Source organism: Sciurus carolinensis, chromosome 8, assembly GCF_902686445.1.
Source record: "Sciurus carolinensis chromosome 8, mSciCar1.2, whole genome shotgun sequence".
Classification (NCBI taxonomy): Eukaryota; Metazoa; Chordata; class Mammalia; order Rodentia; family Sciuridae; genus Sciurus; species Sciurus carolinensis.
The window spans coordinates 63,021,732-63,040,204 of record NC_062220.1 but is presented as its reverse complement, the minus strand read 5'-3'; the positions used below and the strand labels follow the sequence as shown (position 1 = coordinate 63,040,204).

At 38.3% G+C, this 18,473-nt stretch overlaps 1 protein-coding gene across 9 annotated transcripts in view; it reads right to left on the bottom strand.

Annotated features, from left to right (window-relative positions):
* Nucleotides 1-18,473, bottom strand: part of Magi2 (membrane associated guanylate kinase, WW and PDZ domain containing 2) — a 1,289,418-nt gene that overhangs the window by 104,244 nt on the left and 1,166,701 nt on the right. For all 9 annotated transcript variants that reach the window (XM_047561711.1, XM_047561713.1, XM_047561712.1 and 6 more), the window contains 4 exons: nt 14,970-15,155; nt 12,821-12,995; nt 7,811-8,030; nt 6,357-6,500 (listed from right to left, as the gene is read on the bottom strand). In XM_047561711.1, coding sequence (XP_047417667.1) covers nt 6,357-6,500; nt 7,811-8,030; nt 12,821-12,995; nt 14,970-15,155 — 725 coding nt within the window. The remainder of the gene's footprint in view (nt 1-6,356; nt 6,501-7,810; nt 8,031-12,820; nt 12,996-14,969; nt 15,156-18,473) is intronic.

Genomic DNA, 18,473 nt, shown 5'->3' with positions numbered 1-18,473 from the left:
AATAAACATATGAAAAGATGATGAACATCATTTGCAATCAAGAAATGCAAACTCAAACCTAAATGATATGTCGTTTTCTACCTACCAGAATACAAATTTAAGCCTGAAATGCAAGCTTAGCAAGGATGTGTTAGGAAAACTAATTTACACTGCTAGTCCAACTTTGTACTAACCACTTGGGAAAATACCTTTGTGTTACACAGTTAAGTTAAATATGTGCCCTCCTAAGTATATTGTCTTGTCTAGAGAAGTCTTGTGAAAAGTGTAATTCATTTATGAATTACAAACAAACTGGAAATAATCCCAATATATCTATTGACAGGGAAAATCTCAAATGTCCAAAGAATGGAAAATACATAACTATTATAGTTGTAGCATATTAATCCAAGGAAATAACTTATAGCAGTGAAAATAAATGAATTTAAGCTTCAAGCAGCAACTTGGATAAATCTCATGAATATAACATATAAAAAGTAAACCACAGAGAAGACGCACAGTGTGATTCATTTATATAAAGTTCATAAAGTGTGGAAAACTATATAGTTGAGAGAGACATACACATGTGGAAATACTAGAAGGAATGGGAAGTGCTACTTTGTTTAGGATAGTGGTTCCCTCCAGGGTTAGAGAATGGAACTGAATCATAGGAGAGTGTAATGTCCTGGTTTTTAAGCTGGGTTATGAGTTCATGGGTGCTTGAATCATTGTTAATACTTGTTCCTATTACGCAGGTTAGAAATATTCTTGTAAATGGTTTTATGCTTAATAAAAACAAAACATAAAATAAGATGTTTTAAAAAAATTCTTATTTTGTAGTCCCAAATTAGACAAATCCTGGACCACAGAAGGAAAGGTGGCAAATGTTTTAATTTTTAAAAACAAGCTGATATCAGGGAGTTTTCCTTTTTTATTTAAAAAAATAACCAAAAGATGGGTAAACAGTATCTTTTTCATAGATTCTTCAGTCTATCAAGATATTTTAGGTCACCCTGAAGCCTGCTGTGGGCAGGCTTTTCTATCATAGGAGTTTCAGAAAGAAGGTAAACCTTCTTGTGAGTGAGATTATATAAAACTAAGAAGGCATATGCAAATATGAGCTGTAAGGTGGTAAGCCTGTAAATGAATGTTTATTTAATCTTAGAAAATACGTTTTTATGATGGAGGTAGGGAATATGTTACACTTTTATGGAAAGAGGAAAATATTTTACTTTTGTTTTTCAGTGTTGGGTGTCAAACCCAGGACCCTTTATATGCTAGGCTCACACCTTACCACTGAGTTGCATCTCCAAGCCCATTTTATCTTCTTAAGAGCAAACCTGCTTTCTTTTCAGATTCTCTTTCTCCCAGATTTTTTTTTAAGCACTTAGAACCATTCCTTCCCTATAAATGTCTCACATTGGAGACAGAAATTTGTCTCTAAATTCTTACATTCCCTACTTCACTGAGTTTCACCAGTAAGTTGTTTTGTATGTTCATTTATCTTTGTCTGTGTTTTCAGTACCAGTTTTAATTAGATTGTATTTCAAAGAACTTTGTACCAGAGATTTATTCATTAGCTATGAAAAATTTTGTCCCTTTTGATTTTGTTGGACTATTTAGCAAAACAGTTTTCTTTTTACAAACTGATCCAGTAATATTTTCTAATAGTTAATTTTACTTTTCTTTAAAAATGAAATTCAGAAACTAAATGCCATTTCTCTTCCTTTTATGAGATTAGCCTTCTTGGGTGACTGAGGAAAAGCAATCAGACACAACAATTATATGTTTCTGTTTCCCATTTCTCTTTTCTGTGTTTACAGATTGTGTTTTGCTTTGTCTGTTCAATTTGTGTGTGTGTGTGTATGTGTGTGTGTGTGTGTGTGTGTGTGTGTGTGTGTGTGTTGCTCCTGGTCAAACCCAGGGCCTCACCCATGGTAAGCAAGCCCTTTACCCCCGCTACATCTGCAGTTCTCAACTTTTAACACATCAGTATTAATTAGTGTTGAAAAATCATCTAGTCATTAAATTCAAAACATGCTACTTTCCATTTGCATTTTGATAAAGTAACTATTTTCTCTAAGTGTGAGTTCACATATTTTTTCTTGTTGTTCCTCAAATTCTAGTTTATTATCTGTTCCTTGCTCTCCGCCCACAAACTAATGCCTCATTCTTTTATCTTAATAAAAAAAATCAATAATACCTCCAAATATATTTCTCAAACTCTTACAGCAATCATATAAATAGGGCTTATTCTTCCTATTTTACAGGAAACTGAGGCACAACAAAGTGAGATGATATTTCTAATCTGAAAAAGCAAATACATCAGGCTTGTTCTTTTAGAGGCTGAGGGTAGAGTTGAGGGTTCGGAAGGGCTCAAAATAGTCATTTTTAGTAAATCTTTGGATTTATTTATTTTGTTATTCCCATGTTTCTGATTTAGGGGGTCATAGAGCCTTAAATAAGTATCTAACCAATCTCCCGAAAAAGAACTTTCATACTTTCCTGTTTGGACTTTGGCTTGTAAATCTGACTCTCAGAAGAAGCCATTATCTGTGGTCCCCACTACTTTGTCACGGGATTGCTGTTGATACATTCTCATATTTTGAGAGAACCATTAGACCTTGTTCCTTAGGTTACTTGCCTGATCTGACATTTTCATCAAGAGGAAAGATGGTATTTATTTGATTCACAAAAAAATTTAGTAAACATACACTGCTTTTGAAGGAGAAAAAATAAAAATAACCATGTCCTGTGGGAATATTTATTAATCAAATTGAAAGGCAAACAGCCTAATTTGCTGAAAATCTTTGCTAGAATATAATTCTCATGGCTTCAGATCCCCGGAAAGACCAAAGTGAATCATTCACCTGGGATTCGCTTCTGGGATATGTCTACTGACTCTCTCCTGATACATGAAAGAGCTCCTGGGTGGAAGGATCATTGATATTTTTTCTTGGGTGACACTTGAATGCCTACGGACAAGCTTTAAAAATTATCTGTACCACAGGAGAAGATGTTCTCACTTCTAGGTGAGCTATCTCCTCTGACACACGCTGTACCTGGGTTTCACTGTATTCTTAGCCGTGTCCTGGGGCATCATTTTCCTACAATCAGACTAACACAGGGAAAGTCTCAGGTTCAGATGATAAAATCTGGTGCACTAGCAAAGTGTTCAAAAGTAGTATTATTTGCATCGCTAACTGAAGGGCATAGTAATCCATTTATTGTTATACAAAATAATTTTTCAGAAAGACCCATCTCTTTGGTAGTAATTCTGATTCGCACAATTTTACTGTGCCAGATTTAATCTTAGATAGCCTGTTATTAGACCATTCCCTGACTTTTCTCTTCTATTCCTGATCATAAAAAGAAGAAAAAAGTATACTGCATCCTTCAAACATATTTGATAATGAAGTATGTGTATATTTAGCTTTTACACAGAGGAAATAATGCATTGAGATGGAAGACATAGGAATCACATTAATAAGAAGAAACAAGAGTCTTTCAGTCACTACGTAGAACTTTGTGCTAGTTTTTCTTTTTGAGGTAATTTTCAATGATAGTTCATGAATGTCTAGTTCAACTGAGTTTTCTCAGGAGTCTTGGAAATTTACAAACCAAGTCATAATAATCATGCAGTAAACAACTGCCTTATAAGGCATAATTTGCACAGATATTTAAGATCTATTTGTACCTGGACACTAGTAGTATCAAGGTAGAACTTTACAATAAGGTGAGAAATGGGTCCCAGATTAATTTTATTGTGAATTTTTCAAATTGGTAACATACATATTATTTAGTTTATGCATTAGTTTAAATAAACCATTAAGTCATTCAAATATTAATTAATCCTGTTCCTTGCTGAAATGACTTATACATATCTGTGAATTATTGTTAGTTTTTTGAAAGGACTAATGAAGTAGAAAAGATTAGTTTTAAATGATTAAATATGATAATAAACATAAGATCTGAATTAATTATATGTTGCGATCAAGAAAAATCTTTACAGATTCAACGTATTGTCTAATTCTAAGAGTAGTTAATATGAGCATGGTTGAATTTGTATTATGAATTGGCCTCTTACCCTGTTGGAGATAAGTTCTGCACCGGTGTCCTAAGAATACATGAGTTAGAAAACCCCAAACACTTGAATATCAAATAGAGTTCATAAATAGCAGAAATAAGTCTTCTATTCCTCCCTGCCAAGTTCCCAATCTTAAAGACCAGAGATAAAAACCAACCAGTGAAATCTGATTAATAGAATATCTGTGATTCCCAAGTAACTAATTTTCTTTGAGTATTAGGTTATAACTATCTATCTATAATATATATAATATATATTACAGATAGCTATCTATACAGATAGTTGTAACTTAATTTACATAAATACATATATATATACACATACACACACATATATATATATAACTCATATTACCTAAAACTAACCATAATAATTCTTTTTTGATAGCTTATTCACATGAAGAATAGATTGCCTTATAAGAATGAAACAAAAAATGATGAAATAGTGTCTATTTTAATAATCTCTGACCAGAAGTGAAAACACTATTTTCTGAAACCCAGGTGGAGGACTCATTTTTATCACCTGCCAGGGGGAAATAGCATCTTTCATTAAATCCAGCACCTGCCTACAGAATTCTAAATCTGAGTTTACATGGACCTAAGGTTCTCAGGTAGCCGGTTGGAACAGGATGGAAACCTTCAAGGGTCTAGGGAGGATGAACAAAGCCTAAGCCATACCTGTCCTGCCTGTCACATCTGTGTTATGACAGCTCCCTCTAGCTGAGTGGTTCTCCAACTTCAGTTTGCACCTGATTTACCCAGAGGGCTTCTTAAAACACAGCCTGGTTTAATTGGTTTAATTGGTGAGAGTTTCTGATTTAGCAAGTCGTGGTGCGGCTAGAGAATTTGCATTTCCAAGTTCCCAGAAAAAGCTTATGCCTGGGACCATGCTGAGAACCACTGCTCTGGCTTAAATTCTATAGGAAAGAGTATTCTTTTTTATGTATGTAAGGATACTTTCCTATCTAGGCTTCTTTGCCTTGGGAGTACTGCGTGTATCCAGCTGCAGACCATTTAGACCTTTTATTAAAAAATGTGTCCACTGTTTAGAACCAATAGAGGCCACCTCTGAGGTCTACTAAGGATGGGGGTCCTTATCTTATCTCGCAGGCCTCTGGTCTTTTCACTCCTGGTCTTTGTGCTATGCTGATTTCACCAGCACGGCAAAGATGAATTTGATTTTATTTAATCACTTGTGAACTGGCTTTGTGGCTTGTGAGGAAAGTACCCTTCTGATTTAGAGGGAAGTTGTGGAGTCAAGAAACCATGTGGAGGCCTATCGTAAAACCTCGTCCAGACAGGGTAAGAGGAGGCTGATGCTGGATCAGGGCAAGGGCTGCAGTCTCTGGAGTCAGCATTGCAATCAAAGTCCAACTCTGATACCTCCCAGTTGTCAAAGAATTGTGGGGGGAGGGAGCGAAACAGACATGATTTGCATTCTTTCTGCTTTTGTGCTGTGGGTGAATCCTTGGCCTGGAAGACTCAGTAGTAGACATAACAGGTTCAATCATTCAGGCACAAGTGGTTTGTGAAGCTCAGCATAAGAATCTGAGGTTCTAGAACCCAAAAGTCACAGTTTTTCTGTATTAACTTAAAGTGCAGGGAGGGAGGGCAAGAGGGAATTCTAGATTTTACTTGTAATTATAACCTTTATTTTGTGGGTAACCAGTCGTCATTGAGAGAGAGATTGTTTAATGTTCTCTATTGTCAAGTTTTGTCCCTTAGATGAATAATCAGTTACTTCATCAATTGAATGCCTTAAAGCAACCATTACATTAAAAAGTCGACCTTCAGTTTACACTCGGATTGAAAAGTTTCTGACTGCTACTATTTTTAAGGACAACCTGTCTTGAAGAACCCCAATCCACCTTTTTCCTACTACTTCTGTCTGCCCAGCAACAAAACCAAAAGAGCAGCTGACACACACACAAAATATTTCCAAAGCAACACAGGAACATATGATTAATAAACAGGGGAGATAGAGCAAAAAATTATGGAGCCACATCTCCTTTTAAAGCTATTTCTTATAGCTCTTTACTCTGTCCATTTTCTTTAGTTTGCTCTTTAGAAAAACAACACTATTTTGAGGTTTATCATTTAGGTTGTAAGTAGAAAAATGAGAGACATTTTAATTCTTAGTGTTTAACCAAATCTTTAAGAAACTGGGTTATGAAATGTAAAGAGGGCGGAACCCGGATGGACTCCACTTGTGGGATAGCATGTTCAGCATTCTTCTAATGATAATGAGGTTTTCATCCAGAACCAAGCCATTCTATAAAAGAGACTGTTCTTACCCTCATCCTTCCATTCCTTATTGCTGGCCCATCTTCTGCCAATCTCAACACGTACAAATCCATTTTGTATTCCCTTCCTCCACGAATGCTGAATCCAAATCCTTTGGCTCCTTTCTCCATGTCCACAGTGAAATAATCAAAATCCTTTGGGATTGGGAAGAAAATGGAATAAGCAATTTTTAGTATTAGAGAGGCTTCTGTGGTCAGTTTCTCATTCTCCTTCCCTCTCAGGATTAATGACATGATGTGAGAAGAAATCTGAATTCACAAACTATGAAAATGCAAGACACAACTTCAAAAGTTTGAGTGGATAGGAATGGTTTAAAAAGAACCACCAGGTAGCTTGTTTACTTTGGTAGTCAGCTAACTTAAAAATCCTGTGATTATTGCATATAGGCCTGACTAACATCATCTCTTCTGAGTTTTCTCATTCACTTCTGTGAGAACCATAAATAAGCATATCAGTTGTATGTATGCAAATTAGTTTGTTGAATAGAAAAGTTTGTTGAAATTTAATAGGTTCTGACTGTATTTCTGACTACTGAGTATCAAGTTGAAGTGTACAAAATCAATTTCTCTTCCCTAAAATGCAGTATGTTCAAGATTTCCTGGCCTTCACTGTTCTTAAACTCTTTCAACTTCAATTCATAATAAAACACAATGTAATCTAACAGTTGAAATTGTACTTAATTTGTACCTTGGTATTCAGTTTACCAGAAAGTGGATATTTAATAGATACTAAGTTCTGGTCTAGATTTCTTTCAAAAATGTTGAATCCTCACTTTGACCTGTAAGGAAGACTCTCCCTTTTGGAAACTGAAGCTAGTGAGGTTGAGGAAGTCTCCATGAGGTATATCCCTCAAAAATAGCTATAACTGCATCCTTGGCTGTACAGACAGGTGTCCAGAGGCTGTGTCGGAAAGAATGAACCTAGGTCAGGCTTTACCTTCTGCACAGAGCTTGGCCCTTTATCACACAGTGGGAAGTAGGGGACCATGTGAAGAATTGTGGACCTAAAATAACTCCACTGTTGGCAAATGTGAAATTGTCTGCATTAGCATCATCCTAAGGGCCCAGATAAGAGCTCATTTTAGGCAGTGCTGGAGATGGAACCCAGTACTTTGCACATTGCTAGACAAGCACTCTGCCTCTGAGCAACACCTCCAGACCTGAGAGCATTTTTAAAACTTCAACAAGGCAATGGGAGTTAGCTAGTTAATCTCAGCAGGGATTAGTTCATTCCATTACTATCCACCCACTATTGATTGATGGGTGGATGGATAAACCTTATTTATTCTGAAATAGATTTATTTATCCAATGCCTTTTTAGAGTGCAGGTGTTAATCCTGAGGTCAGAATTAGAAATAGAATTCCGACTCTCTATCCCAGATGGGTGTTCTTTTCTGTCTCCCCTTCTGTTTTATTTCTTGCACTTGATCTCTGGGCCATGGTACCTGGGGCTGCCTGTAGTCTGACAGAGGGTACTGCCTGGTGTCGGGGGAGTGCTGCCTGTAGTCCAGCAGGGGAGGCTGCCTGTAGTCCAAGGGTGGGGGTTGCTGGTAGTCCCCTCCTGGGGGTTGCCTGTAGTCCAGCGGGGGCTGCCTGTAGTCTGTGAATGGAGGCTGTCGGATGTCTGGTTTCACATCTTGCCTTGCCTTTACTTCCGACCTGTAACTAAATAAATGGAAAGGGGATTTGCTTTGGCATCTCAGCATTTTAAGGAGACTAGACGATCACATGACCTCCAGGCATGTCCGGCCGTACCAGCTTGTGGGAGCCATTCCTCATGCTGGTCTTCTTGTACATTTAGGATTATGAGATTAAATACATGATGAGTATTATTTAAAAATCTGTGACAAATGTCATATTATCTACTTTTCATTTGGGTCCTAAAGAAATCTAGGTACCAATGATGGTTTAACCAAAACTTTGTGGGAAGTGACTCATTTATATCTACCCCTTTCACTCTGGATATTTAAAAATGGTACAATCACAGAAAATCCAGGGAGTTAGATACTTAACTATTTATCCAAAATGTCAGTGTAAACAATAGCAAACCAACTCTCTCGCCCCCCACCCCCACTTCTTGGCAGGCCATGCATCACTTCATGAAAGCATGATTGAAATGATCTCTAATACTTTACAAACACACAATGAAAGGCTATTTTCAACCTGTTAAGTTGGGTCTTTTTTAATATTTTTGAGGTTACAGAAGTGATAGTAAGGTAGAATTAACAAAAGTCACTGGATCATTGGTAAAATTAAAAATGCATGATGCAGATGTTTAAAAACTAAACCACAGTTATCAGGATTGGCATAAGATGGAAGGGAAGGCAAAAATGTTGTTATCCAACATTTTTTTTTCTTGCTTATTTCTAGCTATTAGCTACTAATAAGCACAGAGGCCAGAGCTAGCAATTTAGTAGTTTTACAAATCCAAACTGCTGTAAGCTGAGGGGTTCCTGGTTCACAATGGGACTAACATAGCCAATACCCACCATTATAGAATCATTGAAAAGGTAAACTGAAAAATAATCACCCTGGTATAGGGGTCTTTTAATTCTGTAATTCAGGATCTATTGCCATAGCAACAGTGTATAACGAGCTACCCAGGGATGCAGGTGGATTAAAAAAATACATTTTATACAATAGCAATTTCATCTAAGATTAATACAGAAGTTATGAGGAATTGAGAAAATATTTAGCACCAAAGAAAAGCTCAAGTGTTTCAGGAAAAAAGGTTCAAAATCAGTAGATTTTTTTTACCTTTAAGACTAGATGATTTCTTTCCTGGCTTATGGTCTCACTGATGCTGCTGATTAGTATGAAACGTTTTTTAAAAATCCCTCACTGAACAGTTGCTATATTATAATCTAATATTTGGTGAGGATGCACCGAAAGTGCAGGACAATAGATGTGTTTATTTGCAGTTCTTGGAAGGGGGTTAGTACTGTAGTTATTTTAATCCACTTGGAGTAGATTCCATTTGTTACTTAACCCTGCAGAGGGGAGAACATTCCGTTTGTGAGTTGCATAATTCAGGTTCTGCTTTATTCCTCATAGTCCACTCACCTACTGAGAGTGTGCATGCTGAGAACAGAATAATTTAAAATATGCTTTGAATAAGATGCTTAACTATGCAAATGAATGCATTAAACAAAAGGAACTGGACTGGGTGACATTTGTTGGTGTGTGTTGGTTCTTTTCTAGAAATAACTTGCTTGGTGGTTTTGATGTAGTGCTGTTTTGTTATAGTATAGTCACTTTATTTTCATGATCTATGTGGTATTAGTATGAAATATCCATTATGTGCTCCGTTTCCAACCAGATGTGTCATGAGGTATAGCAAAAAAGGGTGAAATGTAAGGATCTCTCCAAAGACTACACAAATGACTAGAAATAGGAACAGTTGAAACTTGAAACAGCTGTCATCCAGGCCACCAAGCACTCAAACTTCATTCTATACCAGTGTCATGTTGTCAGGATTTTAAGTTGAACTTCACATTGAAGAACACTGTAACAAGGAAAATAAACCTAATTTTTTATGAGTGTTGCTAACTTTTAAGTGGATGATACACTGACTAGGGCAAAATTAATTTGCTTTGAATATGTGAAACAATTTAGTTTATGGAAAAATCAGGATCATTAAAAATAGACTCTTTCCTTAATGAAACAAGGTCATCAATATAATTCTTTGGACCTATTAATTCCATTATTAACATGATGTTAGAGGTATAAAGTTTTAGATAACTAATGGTAAATTCTAGCACATATTTATGGTATGAAAAAATTCCAGAACCAAGAAATGATGCCCAGGTGAGATTCTGCCTCTTGTGAGTCCTTCAAGAATTGACCTGAGCTTTGAGCATCCTAGGGTTCAAGGTGGCAAAAGATGCCAATTTCCAATGCTCTCCCACTGCCCTTGCTATTTTAAATCCCAGTCAAATATCAGTTGCTCTTGTTGGGAAATGCGAGCTCTAGAGTAACTTTGGAACATATTCTATAATGTTTTTTTTTGTTTTCAACAAATGTTTCTCCTTGAATATTATGTTACCTATGTTCATTTTACAATTATTTGTGTTTCCTAGCACATAACAAAAAGATGTTAAGGAATGGAGAGATTGGTAGAAAGTGTGCAGGGTGTCATGGGAAGTTAATCTTAAAAACAAATAAGACCGGACAAAATATCACGTACTCTAACTCACAAAACAAATTTGCAAGCAGATTGTCATTTAAGTTTATCCAATTCTAACATGGGAATTGGTTCAATCTGACATGTAGGTGGGCACTCTTTGTACTTGGGCACTTGGCTTATCAGTAAGTAGTCTTGGAGACATTTCTAGCCTGATCTGGAAAAAAGGAAAGAGTTTTTCCTTTGATACCATGGTCATCTTTAAAAACACCCATGAAAATGTTTCTGATATCTGTGAAATTATTGAATTTCTTTATTCATATGCAAATGAGCCACCACCAACAATCAAAGCGCTAAATCTGAAAACCTATAAAGACCCTAGAATGGGAGTGAGCAACTTTCAGGCTGTTAATATTACTGAAGTAAAGTAGAGGAGAACACTGGGCAAATATATTAGTGGTTTAAAAAATTTGGATCAGACTAATGTGTTAATCCAAGAGTTAGGAAATATTTCATTCTATCATCAAGTAAAAAAAAATTTTCCAAAGACCATTCCTTCTACGATAGGGGCTACAGTGTCCCAGTTGTGAGCTAGTTGCAGCTGGGATCACAGAGAGGCCTTACCTCACTGCTGTCCTCCATCCAGGACTATAACATATCCTCGCACTCTGTCCTTCACACTAAGAATCCCTCTCAGGGAGAGGATGAGCGATTGCAGATGACAAGGGCTAATTTACTCCTTAACATTAGGGAGAGAAGAGATGATTCCCCATCCAAGGATGAGATTCCCCACCCCAGGCTAGAAGCAAGACCCACGGCCAGGGGAGAACGACTCTGAGAGGAAAATATGGAATGTGGCTGCAAGATTAATCTATAGCGGCAAAGCCCAGAAGAAGAGTCTGACACTGACTGAGGGACTGTGTGGGCCTTAAGTCCTTCCTCTTGGGTCTAAATAGATCCCAGGGAAAGCAAGTGCAATCTGTCGAAATAGGACGTGGTGGGAGCAAGCACATCAGGGGCTTATTACTGAGGCACCCAGGACTTACTCTTCTCACGGGTTGTCAGATTCTTGCCTCTGCATCATTTTCTTTATGGGGCTTTTCTCTCCCCCAGCATATATTAAAAATATAAACAGCTGGGGACAACCAGACACTCACTTTTCCATGAAAAAACATGGGAAAATCAGAGGAGAATGGAGCTTTACAGAAATACCACCTGTAGCACAGGAAACAATCTTGTTTTGCAGCAGTGTGAATGATGAACCCAGAGAGCTCTGGCAATCATTAATAGTCTCACTTCACCTTCACCAACAGGGAGGCAGGACATGGGAAACAGATATTCAGCAAATACTGGACTTATGGCTAAGGTTAGTGAGGGGTCTGTACTCAGAGATATTCCCACAAGTCATCTGCTTTTCTCCTGTTGGAAAGGGGAGACTGCAAGGGAACACGTCTTCCTTTTTTCTTTTTAATGTCTCAACACAACCCAGGCTCCCTGTTACATACAAGTCATGATAAGAAGACAAGTTTATTTTTATCTGGCATTCTGTTTTCCAGATTCCAAGTACTTTATTCACATCAGTCCACAATGCTGTGTGTATGACATGGAAGACCCTAGGTTATTACTCATTCCAAACAGTAAAGTATGAACACTAATTAATGCCTATGAATCCCTCAACATTTCCTTCCTCCACATCACCATCATGCTCTAAGACAGCAGCTTCATGGCCCACAGACTGTGGCAGCCCCCTCGTCACTTCGTAGCCTGCATTGCCCCAACCAGCATCCAGTGTGTTCTCCAGAGGGTAGACTGAGAGATTGAAAAGTGAATCCCATGGTGTCACGTATCAGTTTAAACCCTCCAGTGACCTCCCTCGACACTTAAAACAACAATCAAAACTCATGAGACTCTAAAGAGGTTGGGCCCTGCCAACCTCACTGGCTTCCCCTCAAACCATACTCCTTGCCCTCTGCCACCATGACCGTGGCCTTATTTCTCTCCTCTGCTTATATGCTCCCTCCTGCCAGAGAGTCTTTGCATGTTCATCACTCTGTACCCTCCTTAATGTACTCTTTGGCTAGTTAACCCTTCCTCAATTGCTAGAATTGCTCATCCTCTCCCAGGAAAGTTTCTCTCATTGTGAAGGACAGACATTTAGTTATATATACTAATAAAACCACGTATTCAACACATACACAATCACACACACACACACAAACATGGCAACTTCTATGTGAAAATCTCTCTCCTTGCCTGTGTCCTGCACTGTTCCCAAACATTCCTTCTCCCCTTCCCTTCATCTCAGAATCAGAAAAGTCAGAGCAAACGTTACCTATTTTCATGTCCTTGCAGCTGAAGTGGCTGAGGAGGAGCTGGTTGGGCGACAGGGCTGTTGGGGGTGGCCGGGCTTGGTTGGGCCAGAGGGCTCTGCTGGGCCAAGGGGCTGTGCTGCTGGGCCATGGGGCTCTGCTTCTCTGAGCTGGGTGCCGAGGCTGGGCTGTTGAGCTCTGTGATGGGGAACCAAAGTGGCAGATGTGGTCAGGTTGGCATTTGATCAGGGGCAAGAAGTGGCCAGAAGTGGTGACTCTGCCTCCTCAGATGACTCATGGCTTTGGTCAGTTCTGCTTTTGTTAGGGTTTTAAACAGCAGGATAAGCTTATCAAGTCCTAAACCATTCCTGGAATGAGGGGTCTTGCATGAATTAAAACAGTTACTGAACAAAGTAATGAACAGTCTCCTGATGTTCTGTAAGAAGAAAAGATTGCCAAAACAAAAACAAAGCAAAACAAAGCAAAACAAAACAAAACAAAAAAACCCCCATCAAAACCATGACAGAATTGTTCAAAGGAATAAGCTCTAAAGAATATTCTGTTTCCAGTATTGCTTGCTGAAAACAATGCTTTAGCCGCCATTTTTGGACTGCACTGAGAAGTTTTAATGTTCTTGTAAAGTACAGGTAAATAACTAACCGTAAGCTAGTAAATGCCTTTTGCAGTCTCTTCCCCAGCCTCTTGTCAGTCTTGCTAATATTTCTCTGTACTCCACAGTTCTCCAGAAAGAAAAGAATTCTGAACATGGGAAGATTTATAAGTCTGTTCTTTTCAACAACTGCTTCTTGGATTCCTACCCCCGCCCCCTGAGATTATCTCTGCATGTTAGAATAAGGGCAGAACAAATATATTTTAGACTGGGAAGTCTGAGAAGGCAGTTGGATTTTTAGGAAGCAATCATGCTTAGAGTTTATTTCCACTAAATGTGTTATACATGTTGGTGTATGCAATAGCAGGTTGAAACGTGCTCATTGACTTCTCTTTTTGGTTTTGTGATAAAACATTACTTTTTTGGCTTTCCATTATAAACCACTCTTTTCCTTTCTTTTCTTATAGCCCAAATATTTTAATTTCTTTTCCATTTGTATCAGGGTTTTTCAACCTCAGTACTCTAAACATTTTGGGCCAGGTAATTCTTTGCTGTGGTTGTTCTGTGTATTATAGGATGTTTAGCAGTATATTTGGCCTCTACAGACTAAGTGACAATTGCATCCCCACCTCAATTGTGGAAGCCAAAAATGTCTCTAGACATCTCAAATGTCCCCTAGGGGAACAAAATTACCCTGGCTGGGAGCTACTGTTTTACATTTAAAGTCAGGTGACTGTTTGGTCATTTATACCTGCATGACAGACAGTTGTAAGATAGAATGGGAAGGGGGGGTGTCGATTAAAACAGAAGGTGCCAAGTTAAAGAAGCCCATTAGCTTCTGTGTGGGACTCCATGGTTCACTCACCAGTGAGCTCCAGGGACTGAATCCTTCAGAATTACTAATGAGCCAGTTGCTACAAACCAGTAACAAACCCACTGTGTATGGAAATGGTGCATGTCTGGTGAATATGGCCATCCAGGCCCGGCTGTGAGCTGTGGTGCTCAGGAACTCTGCAGGCCTCAGGGGGGAGTCCTTGTACAGAGAAATTCAAGAGACTGTGTGGGAATTTTAAATTCCTATCAGATGCAGCATTTTCTAAATGAGCTCTCTTTAGACCACAAAACTTCTTCAAGCTTTTCAAAATCAATCTGACTTTGAAGAATCCTCCAGAGGTTAACTGTTAACATGAAGTTTTTTTTTTTTTTTTCTTTTTTCTGGTTTTTAACTCTGTTGAATGAGTTCTGGCTTAATATAACTTAATAGAACCATAAAAACCGTATTGCTGAGACCTCAGGGAATGATTGGATAAGCCATTGTCTTGGGATTCACACTACTGAGCCTGCAATGCCACCATAGCTTGATTTCTGAATAAAACTGGTGGTAAGTAGCCAGGATGTGGGCTGCAATGGAGTGTGAGTTTGTGTAAGAGTGGAGATGACAATTAATCACTGGCAATCTAACAACACACCGGCTCCACGATCCAGGCAGGCAGGCTAAGGAGCACCCGGTGAGCGTGTCCCTGCGTTGACTGTCTCTCTGAAAGGCCGCCTCAGGCACTCACCCTCCTGAGGAATGATGCGAAGGGTGACACTAAGGCCTGCGTCCTTGATGAGCTTCACGATGTCAGCGTGAGGCATGTTGATGATGGACTGGCCGTTCACTGCTAAGATCCGGTCTCCCACTTTTAGTTTTGCACAGCGATCTGCAGGACTCCCATCAATGATGCGTCCGATTTTATGGGGCACAGCTAAAAAAACCCCAACAGAAATAGGTATCAAGGACATCACCAATGCAAGTTCTATCCTTTAGTCCCAGCCCCAAAGAGAACAATGCAATGTCAGATTTCTTTCTTGACTAAGTGCATTTCCCTTTTGAAATTGCAATCACTTCTATCAAATGTGGTCTTGTGCATATTACTGAGACCAGTTACTAAATTCAAGTCCTTTGCAGTGATGGCCAGCTCCAAACAAATATACCAGAGGTTCTTAAACTTTGGATGCATCCTAATGACCCTAGGATTAAACGTACAACTATCTGGGCCTGATCTCAGACCATCTAAATCTGAATGTCCACAGGAGGGAGAGGACCATGGATTTCCAAGAAGCTCCTTGAGAGAGTCCAGTACCTATAAGCATTGGAGAATCACAGATGGAGAACATTGTGCACTAAGAGCTCATATTCTAGAGACATTAATAGAGTTTTAAAAAGACATAGGAATTTAATTTTTAACCCTTTTTATTTAACTGAGAGGAGAAAAAGGAAAGAAATCTCTACAAATCTGGGTGGTAGCCACCTGGTGAAGAAGTTCTGGCCAACTTCCCTCTAATCTAGTTAACTGTAGTTTAAAAGGTGACATGTTTGCAATCTTCTTTTTTTCTGATTTACTTTATATATACCCCTGAGGACTTGCCAATGTCTGATACATAATGAATTTCATTAAATATAAGATGCCATTGATGGTAAGACACATCTTTACCATGAGAAAAGAAAGTGAAAGAAACACTGCCAATTAAACCATGATACTCCATTCTCTCCAAGATGCTAATTGTCAAGACATTAAGATATGAGAAACGTTTTAGAACTGATGTAATATATTACATGACTCTTTAAAACAAAGAACATTCACTTTATTTTTATTACTTATTTATGTGTGGAAAGAGCAAAAGACATGGGAAAATAGATTTTCCTAGCTTCTATTCATGTAAATGGCTGAGTACCTATCAAGGTAACTATTTCTGGGGTCAGATATCAATAGCATACAGTGTCATCATTAATTCCTTCAAGGAGTTCACAATCTAGAAACCTATTCTCTTTCCTTTCTCCATTCAATATAGCCAGCTCCTATCTTGTTGCTCACTCTTTGAAATCAGGTATTGATTTAATCTGCACAAACAGGGAAAGAAAAAATTCATCATCCATATGCTCTAAGGATGTCTACACCCTGAACTCTCAATTTTGTGCCTGTGTTGCAGAGAAAGGCAGAACATCAGCTAACAACCACAATAAGGAAGGACAATTAGTGAGTTAATGAACCTGCACTTTGTTCACTCTTCCACTCTGAAAGGTTATAGATAGCATATGAAAATATTGGCTGAGCCTGTGTCCCTGAAGTAGAACTCATCATGTTGGAGGTGCAAACACATTTTTATTTACCATAAGTACTAATGGCTTTAATTAAGAATACCTTACTTAGAGCATACTAATGATCATTGTAGAATTTTGGAACAATATATTTCTCAGTTAGAAATGCTATAAGAACAATTAATGATTTTTAAATTGATGTAGGCATTGCAAGGTATTTGTTCTTCAACCATAATTAAGTTGAACTTTTCTCCCGTTTTTGTTTTTTTTCACGTTTACCAGTATCTTGGAATGGTCCGCAAATGATCTGGTCTTTCTGCCAATAATGTCTATAACATTAGTACTGTGTAACTTTTGGAAACTTACTTAACCTCTATGTGTTTATTTTTCTTCCTTCTTTTTTTTTTTTTCTGGTGGTGGAACTGGGTATTGAACCCAAGTATGTCCTACCACTGAGTTACATTCCTAGTCCTTTTAATTTTTATTTTCAGACAGGTTCTTGATAAGCTGCCCAGGCTGGCCTGAACCTTGTGATCCTCCTACCTCAGCCTCCTGAGTGGCTGGGATTATAGGTGTGCACATGGCAGCTGGTTTCTGAGTTTGTTTATCAACTGTAAATTTGGGATAAAAATATTATTGACCTCAAAGGGTGGTTCTGAGGATTAAATCAGTTATCATATGTAGGAACTAATTAGAATAGTGCTTGATTTATAAGAATCAATCTGTAAGTATTAACTGATATTCTTTTTGTTATTAACTTTTAAATATTTTTGATCTCACTAAGTGTGTGTGTGTGTGTGTGTGTGTATAGGTTCCAACTTTCTTTCTTTCCATGTGAGATAAACCTGTAACATGACTAAAACTAAAGGAACACTGCTTACTGTAGGATCATACAGGCACTAATCCTAAAAATCATACATGAAAACACTTTCATTTAGAAAAGACATGTGTTTAGGGATTAGATAGACCCTGGATGAGGTCAAGAGTCTCTCTGATTTCACACAAAAAATATTGCAGATCTTTGTAGGAAAGCACCACCTTGTAAGTAAGAATTCATTATTCAAAGGGAAATCAACATGGTATAGATCTAATTATGTACTTTCATATTTATTGACTTATTAACAATTCTCTTCTTCTTGCCTCTTATGATTTATGAGTACTTAACATGAGCCAAGCATTGTGCTGTGACTCCCCCATGATATCCACATTGACACATATATAATATAATCCTCAACAAAGCATATGAGGCACCAGATAGCGCAAGTTCACAGTAGAGGAAGCAGGCCACAGCAGTTAGTAAGCGTCCCAAGGTCACACAGGGATCAGAACTGCGGTGGCTCCCAGCAGAACCTTTGCTGCTGGCATGCGGGGCGCTGCCTCCCTTGACTTTCTGTCTCTGATCTCTAGCCTGTTACTTCTTTTGCACACCTGGTGCTTTTACTTGGACTGCAGTCTGCCTCGAAGCCAGCAACTGCAAACACTTCATGAGTGGCCCTGACCCAGGGGAGGGTGGCAGCCAGGAACGTGGCTTGAAGTGGGTTCTTTGATGCAGTTGTCGTTTGACAGGTGAGGTGCGAGGAGAGGAAGAGGGAGAGTCTTCAGACCCTGTTCAGTTAGGACTTCTGGTCATAGCAACATTTCTTTGGGTACCAGAAACACACTTGAAAGGAAATTAAGAAATATCCTTTAAAAAACAGACAAATGGTATTTGGATCATTTGCTGTTTTTGACTTGTTCATGGCTCTGTTCTCCTCCATTCCTGTCACATTTACTGGGCATAAAACCCCTGAAGTTTCAAAATATAGACTACACACACACACACACACACACACACACAATGTTGTGAGCTCAACAACAACAAAAACAACAACATTACAGTATGATTTTTTAATTTCTAGGCACTGCACTAAATACCTATTTTATTTAAGTAATAAATTAATTTTGGTACTGGGGCTTAAACCCAGCAGCACCTAAACACTGAGCT